Raw genomic sequence first — 10,890 nt, forward strand, 5'->3', positions numbered from 1 at the left:
GTGGAAAGAGGACCAAAGGTTCATTCAGGTTGAAAGGTCCAGAGATGACAGATGATGCAATGTGAAAAACCTTTTATGAGAGAAAAATCCAAACTTATGAAATAATGGTATAGTATATCTCCATGTGTATTCATCCAGCTTCCACATTGTATCATCTCATGACTAATCTTGTGTCATCCTCCCTCACCATGTTTTATTTTGAAGCAAATCTCAGAATCCTGTCATTTCATCTGTAAATATTTTAGTATGTATTTCTACAAGGAAAGGAAGTTTTAAAAAAAAACCCATCACACTACCATTCTCACAACTTAAAACAAAAAATCACCAATAAATACAGTAATTCCTTATAGTACAGGAAGCCAAAAAAAAGAACAAACAGAACCCCAAGCATTCAAGCCTCACCCAAGATTATAGCAAGGGAGCTGCAATCATGCAAAACACAGATTAATAACCTGAACCACCCAAGTAAACATAAGCACCTCATCTTCAGCCTTACCAGGATAAATCAGCAGGAACACTGAATAAATATCTTAATTGGAAATGCAAAGCTATGTACCCAAGTGATAGGAAAATCTTCAGCTGAGTAGATTTGGCACATGTGTTACTAAATCTTTCGTGAATCTTTGGCTGAATCTTTCCAGGAGGGCCACATAGCGTCCGTGGGGCCAAATACTTGGCTCTATCCAGGCAGTTGGGTTGAGACCTTAAGAGGTGTGACCATGCCAGCTCCCTGGCGATCTCAACCCAGGGATTAGAATCAGGCTAAAAGGTCACTCCCTTCTTTGTGTTACCTCTGAGCCATTTATGCCCTAGTACTGCAAATTTCTATTTATACACCTGTCTCCCTTTCTAGATTATGAACTTCTTGAAGGCAGGATGGTGTCTTGTGTTTACTTTGTATCCTGTGTGGCTAGCACATGAAAGACATTCAGTAGATGGTTACATAGGAAAGACTGAACTAGAAAAGTCCATCATTTGACAACACCAGGTTTTGGAAAGAATGGGGAAAAACAAGAACTCTTGTTTACTACTAGGGAGACTATATAAATTGATATAACCACCTAGAATGGCAATTTGGCAATATCCAAAGATATGTTCAAATACTTAAGACCATAGAACAAGAACAGGATGTTTTAAAATTTTTAAAAAGGGATATTCAGAGGACAAAAAAAGAAAACAAAAAGAGCTCCTGGAAATTAAAAATGGAACAGAAGAAATAAAAAACTCAGGAGAAGGGTTAGAAGCTAAAGTTGAGAAAATCTCCCAGAAAGCAAAACAAAAGGACAGAGAGATCAAAAATAGGAGAGAAAAGAAAGAAACCAAAGGACTAGCCTAGGAGATCCAATATTTGAATAAAAGGAGTTCCAGAAACAGAAGACAGAAAACAGATGGGAAGAGCAAAGAAAGAATAAAAGAAAAATGTCTTATATTCTGAATTTCTTAAATGAAAGAGCAATGACTCAGTATAACAGATAAAAACAAACTCACATCAAAACACATCACTGAGAAATTTCAGAGCCCTAGGGGAAAATAAAGATTTAACAGGCTGCCAGAAAGAACAATGATATCAAAATTCTAAAGGAAAATTATTTCCAATGTATCTCCAGCCTAAGTCTCAGTTATGTGTGAGCGTAGACTAAACATATATTTAGAGGGCCAGCTGAATGGTGCGTTGGTTAAGAGCTGGCTTGGGACGCCAGAGGGCCCCAGTTCGGATCCCACATGAGGGCCAGTGATGCTGTGCCCTGTACAGCTAAGATGGCGAACAACAGCTCAACCTGCAGCTGGGCTGCCGTGAGTCGCCGGTGACGGCATAGGCTGCAGCGGGGCTGCAGTGGGTTGCCATAAGCTACTGTGAGTGGCTGGCAGCCAGCGTGAGCAGCCGTCCAGTGGCTGGTGACCGATCTGCCTCACCAGGGAAGAGCACAATGATAATACCAACATGGGCCAGTGAAGCAACATCCTCCACAACTAGACTGAAGAACAAAAGGACAGCAACTTGTCTGTTCCCCTTTCCTGATTCCCCAATGCTGTTCCCCTCCCCCAATTTCCCAATAAAATCTTAAAAAAAAAAAAGAAAGATATATTTAGACATACAAATTTGCCTCCTATGTACTCTTTCTCAGAAAATTACTGCATGGTGTGCTTCACTAAAACTAGAGTGTACACCATTAAGGTAAAAGACACGAGATACAGGAAAGGGGATCCCTGACATGCTCGTAAGACAGGTGAAGACAATATCCATGGGAAAAGGAAGTTGTGTAGAGAAGGAAAAGTACATTATGGGGCTCACTTCTGAATCTCATTAACATACTCATACAATGCGAACCCTGGCGACAGACCTTACCAAAGCTACAATACAACTATTGAGTTGTTGGAAAAGTCATGATGTATTTTTTCATGTTTTTCATTGCAAAAATGCGTCATAACTTTTCTGACAACCCAATATATTAGGACAGAGAGATGGGAGGGTTCAGTGTGTGTGGTGAGGGTGCGTGGAAGAGTTGAATTCTAATCTACCATAGTGAGAAGTCAACAGATAATGCCTAAAATGGAAAAAGCAGAAGCAATATAAGTTTATTATTTAGAGAACTGGCAGTGAAAACAAAAATAACCCACCGAAAGTTGGAAGGAGCTGTCCCTGGAGAGGGTAAATGGGAAGAAGGGCCAGGTACTGTGGCTTCTACGATGATACGCATGTGTAACTTTCATAAATCAGAAACATGAGGGGAAAACCTGCACGCAAGGAGTTACTCAGAAAACTGAGAGGGGCAGTAAAGCCTTCCAACAGTACCTCACATAGTCTCACTTTTTTAGATAACCAGAAAATAGTGCTGTCTGCCTGTCTGTACGTTATTGCAATGTCCTAGTTTATGACCATCAAAATTTAGCATTTCACAAGCACTTGCGGGATACAGACAAAGCTTTACATTTTAACCAGAACTGCTGAGGCCACTCAATCCAGCAGCTTCATTAAGTATGGATTTTCAAAAGTTCTTACCAGCAGTGAAAATGCCTTTGGTGCTCTGTCTCATACTAGAAGGTCTCACGATTGCTGAAAGCCCTGTGAGGGGAAAAAAAAACCCAACAAGGATGCCAAAAAAGCCAGATGTTAGTCATCTTGACACATTTTAAAACCTGAAACTAAATATTCTTTCTAGTTATCCAATAAAACCAGCAAATCTATTTCTGTCCTGGTGTCATAGAGTGAATGTGAAAAGGGCATCAGGACTGAGGGCCAGGAGATGGGAGCGGCCAGCCGTGTCACCAACCAGCTGTGTGAGCACAGGCGAATGGCTGACCCCTCTGGGCCTGGGCCTGGGCCTCCTCACCTAAAAATGGGATGGGTTAGGTGACCCTCAAAGGTCATTTTAGGACTTTAAATCTGCTAAAGGCTGCTGGTTCTCCATTCCAAGATGTAAAAAGATTAAAAAAAAAACAACGTTCCTGCCTAGGGGAAAAACTTTCATTATGGAAACACACATAGAGGCCTCCTAGGTGACCCTCAAAGGTCATTTTAGGACTTTAAATCTGCTTAAGGCTGATTGTTCTCCATTCCAAGATGTAAAAAGATTAAAAAAAAAAAAGTTCCTGCCTAGGGGAAAAACTTTCCTTATGGAAACACATACAGAGGCCCCCTCAGTGAGAATCAACAGTACAGCCCCTCATGCTCTCAGAAAGAGGTCACACCGTGACCAGAATCATGTTAAAATGAGAAACAGCAAACATATGATATGCCTCCATATTTATCTTCAGAACAGGTACCTGGTGATCTTAAACGTGCCCTGACAACCTGGGACAGGTCCCTGAGAGAGTGTGCTTGGAGCCCGCCGACTGCAGTTAATGTTCCATATCGTCACTGTGAATTGTGTCTAGCACAGTGGTTTTTGCCCCTTGGAGTAAGTTCTTACTCAATGAAAGAGGAGAATGCACTCATCTGCGGGAGGGAGTCATTTTCAATTCCATAATTCTTTCTTTACTGACTGACCTCACAAATAACCTTTAACACCTCAAGGGAAGTGGGTCTCTGAAGACAAGGTGCAGAGTTTTTGGTAAACATTCGGGAGGCCCTGGGGATAATGTGGGGAACATGGGCCATGTCAGAGGGAACCTGCTGGACACGCCGCCAGACACACTGAATGGGAGTTTGCTGAGGAAAGCTGTGTTCTTGATGTTATAAAAGCATCAAAAATGTCACCAGTCTCCTTCCTTCTCAGACCACCTCGAAGAACACAGACATACCTTTGAATAACTTTTAGGAGTTATGCACTTGGGACCAAAAGAAACATTGTTTCCACCCTCCCCCCACCCCCACCCAATGATTTAGGACCCAGGAATCTGAAAATAGAAGTACTTTAACTACTCTCCTTCAAACAAATAAAAATTTAGATTTGGAAAACCCCCAGATTGTTAGTGTTTTCTTCCTCCCAGAAGCAATCTATCTCTTGATCTCACTAGGTAAGGAAGAATAAAGACTGCGTCTCAGTCACAAAGTTTGCTTTTACCCATGGCCAGCACTTCCTCAACATCAAGTTCATAAACATACCTAGTCGCACCACATCTCCACAGTCAGGGTCATGAGCAACTTGTAATAGAGTTTCTTCCACATCTCTGTTTTTCCCAGGAGGGTCCATAATATGGTTTATTTGTTGCTGTAAGGTTTTGGGCAATGTCATCAGCTGAGTGAATTGTCCTTCTGGGCTTTTATCTATCTAAGGGAAAAAAAAAAAAGACGATGTTTATGGAAAGTACTTTGACTTCTTTAAATATCCAAAGACACATGGCTTCTTTTTAAAGTCACACAAACATATATGAACCCATACCCTAGATAAGGCAGCATGCTAAGGAGACATTCTACTTTCTGAAACTGAAGGCATAATTAGTGTTTGAGATTTTTAAGTTCCTTCAAAAAAGCCAACTCTTTTCCTATAATATTCCATTTCTAGAGGAGAAAAACACAGAAGCTTTTTTTAAGGATCAATTTCTGACTCTCAATTTTAAAATTTCTATTTGTCTTAAATCCAGCAGTTAAAGGAAGGAGGCTGCAGCTAACATCCATTGAGGCCCCAGCAAATCCAGGCACTCAGATTACCTCTTCCATTTTAAACACAGGGGACACAGAGTAATACAGCCAGGATCATGCAGCCAGCGACATAGAGTGGAATCTAAATTTGTGTCTCCTGACTTTAGGGCTTTTTACATACCATGCTGTATTTCATACACTGTAGGAATAAAGTGATGACAAAAACTAATCTTATTCACTTTTAATCTCCTGGCAGAGTAGGTACTCAAAAAAAAAACAACAAAAAAAACAACAAAAAACCCCACTGATTGAATAAGGGAATGAATAACTGCATCAATAAAACTTAGTTTTCATTATTTCTTAAATAGGAGTGACACCAGTGGTTTTTGTTTCCAGTGTATTCTAAAATACATCAAATTAAAAGATAAATACAGAAATAAAACATATATAAAACTACACATCAGACTTTACTAGGAAGCCTTTGAATCAAAAGTTGGCCACAGAGCTGAGGCCACACCTAGCTTTCCTAACTCCCAGTCTAACGTACTTTATTCATGGAACAAATTTTTACAAAATCATGTAAATACTGACTGCCTGCCAAATTGAGAACCAGGAACACTACCCTCAATAGCTCATCACATTATTTTCCAAGTAAGAATCTTTTTTTTTGTATTCTTTTAACAAATGTTTAGGTTTTAACTTTAACAGAACAGTAAGAAAAACATTAGACAAATGAATGTACTAAATTTTAGATTCGGGTTTTCCAGATACTACCAACTTTCTTAATAATGTAGAACTTACTTATTCCACCACCTTTTTTCATTCAACAAATATTTATGGAGTACATGTCAATGTCTAAATTTTCTAGTTTTACCTATAAAATCTAAGCAAAGAAAAAAATGCTATTATTTAGTGGCTCCAATAACGGTGAAGGGTGTTTTTAACCTAAATATTTCATATTTATCATGAAGATGGTACTAAATTCACAGGATTCAACCTCTACTCAGCTTTGGCTAGATAAACAACAACAAAAAATATGGATATTTCTGTAAAATATGCTAGAAATGATATTTATGGACTCATTTTGAGGCCAAGTATTGAGGTTAGTGAAAAGGACCTTATATAATTGTAAGGCTTTAACTACGAAACTTCCAGGAATTTTAGAGATTTCAAAATGGCTTCAGTACGATGAGGAATTAGAAAATAGTATTTGACACTGCTTTCTCTTGAAGAAAAGAATGCACTGGAATTTTTGCTTGACACTGCTTTCTCTTGAGGGAAAGAATGCACTGGAATTTTTGCTTGAAAGCATGTGTTTAAAGACAAAATATGAGGTGACATGTCAATAAATAGTTAAATTCTAATTATCCTTACTCTTTAATTCTTCATGTTTTAATGGCAATGAAGGTGAAAGCATTCAGTTAAATAGTGAGAGTCAAACTGCATTTTAAAAGCAGATGTGGAAAAGACCACATATTGAATGATTCTATTTATACAAAGTGTCCAGAACTGGCAAATTCGTAGAGGCAGAAAGTAAATTAGTGGTTGCCTGAGGGGAGGGGAAGGTAGGGACTGCTGGTAGGTATGAGTTTCTTTTTGGAGTGATAGGAATTTTCTAAAATAAGATTGTGGCGATGACTGCACAACTCTGTGACTACACTAAAAACCACTGAATTTTATGGCATGTGACTATAACTCAATAAAGCTGATTATTTTAAAACAGTAAGTATGGTCACATGATAGTGGACTGTACTGCACCACCCAGATGCTGGCTTCGGGGCCAAGGTACTCATTCCACTGGCTGCTGGGACTCTCTCAGAGTCCCTCCTGGAACTCCTCTGCTGAAGTGAGCTGCCTATAACCACTGACAGGAACATGCAGAAATACAAAGGTCTGGACTCTGCTCCATAATGGGAAAACTAGGAAGGGCCATCTGACTCCACAGTGCCACCATAGGATCAGATGAGGTCTTTGGTTCAAATCTGCCAAATTCTGACCTTACACAATTGGTACCAGGAATGGTTCTACAAAGCACACTCTAACATGGGGCTGTCATTTTGGAGCTGTCATAGTATAGAAGGCCGAGTAGAAGCCTCTTGAGCTGCCATTCTCACCCCCTGGCCAAAGAGTAATTAAAAAATAAAAACACATTCCAGAAGGAATGGTAGAGATTAGTGTTGCCTGTGGACCTAAAGGATGTAGGGGTGTGATGTTTAATTTAATGCGTCAACTTGGCTAGGCTATAGTGCCCTGTTGCTTGGTTAAACATTGGTCTAAGTCAGGGGTCGGCAAACTGCGGCTCGTGAGCCACATGCGGCTCTTTGGGTACAGACATGTGGCTCTGAAGTAAAATTGAAAATAAAAATAAAAACTATCATAGTCTCTTTTGTAAAAATTTTAAAGGATGTTATCACATAATGTGATTTCATTTGTTTTATGGCTCTCGAATAATTTTTAAATTGTTGTGAGGCACAGGATTGGCTCTTCCGTCGCAAAAGTTTGCCGACCCCTGGTCTAAATGTTACTGTGAAGGTATTTTTTAGATGTAATTAACATTTAAGTCAGTAAAGCAGATTATGGAGGCATAATGTGAGTGGGCCTCATCTAATCAGTTGAAGGCCTTAAGAAAAAAGACTAGTTTCCTGAGGAAGAAGGAATTCTGTCTCCAGATTGCCCTCAGACTCAAGGCTACAACATACTCTTCCCTGGGTCTCCTGCTTGCCAGTGTGCCCTGCATATTCCAAACTTGCCAGCCCCCCCCCCCGCAATCCTGTGAGCTAATTCCTTAAAATCAATCAATCTATCTATCTATCTCTCTCTCCATATCTATATCTATATCTATATACACACATATTTATTTATTTATCTCTATATATAAAATCTCCATCCATCCTATTCTTATTGGTTCTGTTTCTCTGGAGAGCCCTAATACTAGGTTTGGGCTGATAGTCCGTACCACATCTCCATTAAGGCTGTCCCTCACAAAATCCAAATGGATTCTGCAGACTGCAGTAGCCTGCAGATTGCAGTAGGCTACCACACACTCAACCAAGTAGAAGCCCCTATTGCGTCTGCTGTGCCAGAGGTGCTAAACCTGCTAGAGCAGATCAACAGAATTGCAGGTATCTGGATAGGGCCACAGACCTGGTGAGAGCATTCTTTTCCATTCCTAGTAGGAAAGAGCAGGGATCGGCAAACTTTTGAGATGGAAGAGCCAATCCTGTCCCTCACAACAAATTAAAAATTATTCAAGAGCCATAAAACAAAGGAAATCACCATTATGTGAATAATATCCTTTAAAAATTTTATAAATGAAACTATGATAGTTTTATTTTCATTTTCAATTTACTTCAGAGCCACATGTATGTGCCCAAAGAGTCGCATGTGGCTCGCAAGCTGCAGTTTGCCAAACCCTGGGAAAGAGGATCAGAAGCAGCTCACATTCATATAGGACAGACAAACGTATTACCTATGGTTTGTCTCAGGGCTATGTTAACTCTCCCATCCTCTGTCATACGATTTTCAAAGGAAACCAGACTATTTGGACATTTTGTACAATCTCATGTTGGTCCACTACATTAATGATATGTTGCTACTGTCACCTGGTGAGTAATAGGGGACAAGTACATTGGAGGCCTTGGTAGATACATGCACTCCGGAGGGTAGAAGAGTAACCCTATGAAGTTTCAAGAGCCCACCATATCAGTGATGTTTTTAGGGGTCAAGTGGCCTGGAGCATGCTGGGATGTCCTCTCGAAAGTAAAGGTCAGCTTATTGCATCTTGCACCTCTCACCACTAAGAAAGAAGCACAATATCTAGTAGGCCTCTTCAGGTTCTGGAGGCAGCATATTCCACTTGGGAATAATGCTCAGACCCATTTACCACATGATATAAAAGGATGCCAGGTTTGTGAGGGGCCCAGACAAGAGCTCTGCAACAGCCCAAGCAGCAGTGTAAACAACTCTGCCCACTTGGGCCACACACCTTGTAAACTCCATGGTACGAGAGGTAACCTCAGTGTAAAAAGAAGCCATGGGAAGCTTATATAGCTCTCAGTAGGAGAATCACAAGGTAGACTGTTAGGGTTCTGGGGCAAGGCCATGCCATCTACGGTGAAGAGCCATACACCATGTGAAATCTGCTCCCAGATACTAGATCCTGGTAGAGATGGAGCTTCTAATCGTGCGACATCCAATGACCATGCATCAAGAACTGCCCATCATGAGCTGGGATCTGTCAGATGCCCCAAGTCAGAAAGTCAGGCAGGATCAACAGTGATCCACTATAAGATGGAAGAGGTACACTAGCGTTAGAAGGAGCAAGGCCAGAGGGTACAAGCAAGCTGCGCGAACAGGAAGCCTAGATCCCGTAACATTCGCTGTGCTGTTCCATCACCACACACTGTTCTGCTTTCCCACTGGCTACTGCATATGGCCACATGGAGGCTCTCTCATGACTGACTGGCTTTTGGAAGAAGAGAAAGGACGAGCTCGCTTCAGAGATGATTTGGCTTAGTATGTACAACCTGAAAATGATGCACTAGAGCCTCACTCGGGGATGGCCTTGAAAGACATTAATGAGGGGGAATCCTCCCAATGAGTCTGCTTCGGGTGATATACCTGATCACCTACTTTACATGGGAAAAGTGACCCAAAGTAAGAATATCAAAGACACATGCGGAGTGAAGAATGGTTCATTGGTTAGTTAGGGGCCTGAAAGGAAAAAAAATTGGAAAACTGAAGAAAAAGAATGTGGGGGAAGAGGCATGTGGCTGGACCTAGGGAGTGGGCACAAAGTGTGAAGATCTTTGTATTGTATGTTAACGTCCATCAGAGAGCAACAGAAGCAGCAACAACCACCACAAATAACAATCCAGCCAGTTGATGCAACAGCCGCTGTCATCTTAGGACTGGTACAATGGCTCACAAAAGGGGTAGCCTTGGTGGCAGAGGGAGAGGCTCTGCTTAGGTCCAATATCTTGCTAGGGCTTCGACTCACCAAGGCTGACTTAGCTGCTGCTGCTGCTGGCTCTGTCCTGACAGCAACAGAGGCCGGTGCTGAGATCCTGATACAGGGTCATCTCTTGAGACTCACTAGTCACTTGGTGGGCAGTTGACTACACTGGACTCTTTCTACCTGGGAAGGGGCAGCAATTCATCTTTACTGAAAGTGACACATATTCTGAGCATGAGTTTGCCTTTCCTGCCCACAGGATCTCGCCAGTTCCGCTGTCCAGGGCTCACTGTGTGACATGGTTGGACCATGTAACATCGCTTATGGATGCCACCTTAGAGCAAAAGAGGTATACAGGCGTGCAAAATGGGCACAAGACCATGGCTCCACTGTTCCTACCACATACTGCACCAAAGCTGCCAGCCTGGTGGAGCAGTTCTCAAGAGGGGGAAATTTTTGGCCTCCCAAAACAAAGGATTATCCATCTTAAAATACCAATAATGTCCCTGTTGAAAAACCCTATGATAGAACAATGAAGACCCTCAGGGATGAGGGTCTGGGCCATCTCATCTAGTCAGCACAAGTGCTGGATGATGGTGAGGGGAATTTAGAATGGCTAGTAGAGGAGGAAGAAGGTGGGTGTCAGTTGCATGCAGCCTCAAGACCAGATGGAGTGCTGGAATTGTAGCTCAGCCTACTAATCTTTTTCTTGTAAGTTTCCCCAGGATAAGAAACCAATCAGAACTTATACCATGCAGGCTTTCATAGGCCCAGTGAGGAATATGGAAAAGTTTATCTTCTTCATTAAAAAAAATTTCTAGGGCCAGCCGAGTGGCGCGATGGTTAAGAACTGGCTTGGGACGCCAGAGGGCCCCGGTTTGGATCCCACATATGAGGGCCAGTGACACTGCCC

General features: G+C 41.5%; 1 protein-coding gene across 4 annotated transcripts in view; it reads right to left on the reverse strand.

The window, feature by feature from the left end:
* The window catches only part of TAMM41 (TAM41 mitochondrial translocator assembly and maintenance homolog), a 91,365-nt gene that overhangs the window by 35,982 nt on the left and 44,493 nt on the right, over window positions 1–10,890 (reverse strand). For all 4 annotated transcript variants that reach the window (XM_019646067.1, XM_019646068.1, XM_019646069.1 and 1 more), the window contains 2 exons: window positions 4,547–4,712; window positions 3,002–3,064 (listed from right to left, as the gene is read on the reverse strand). In XM_019646067.1, the coding sequence (XP_019501612.1) occupies window positions 3,002–3,064; window positions 4,547–4,712 (229 nt within the window). The remainder of the gene's footprint in view (window positions 1–3,001; window positions 3,065–4,546; window positions 4,713–10,890) is intronic.

The sequence above is a fragment of the Hipposideros armiger genome, unplaced genomic scaffold, assembly GCF_001890085.2.
Source record: "Hipposideros armiger isolate ML-2016 unplaced genomic scaffold, ASM189008v1 scaffold_96, whole genome shotgun sequence".
NCBI lineage: Eukaryota > Metazoa > Chordata > Mammalia > Chiroptera > Hipposideridae > Hipposideros > Hipposideros armiger.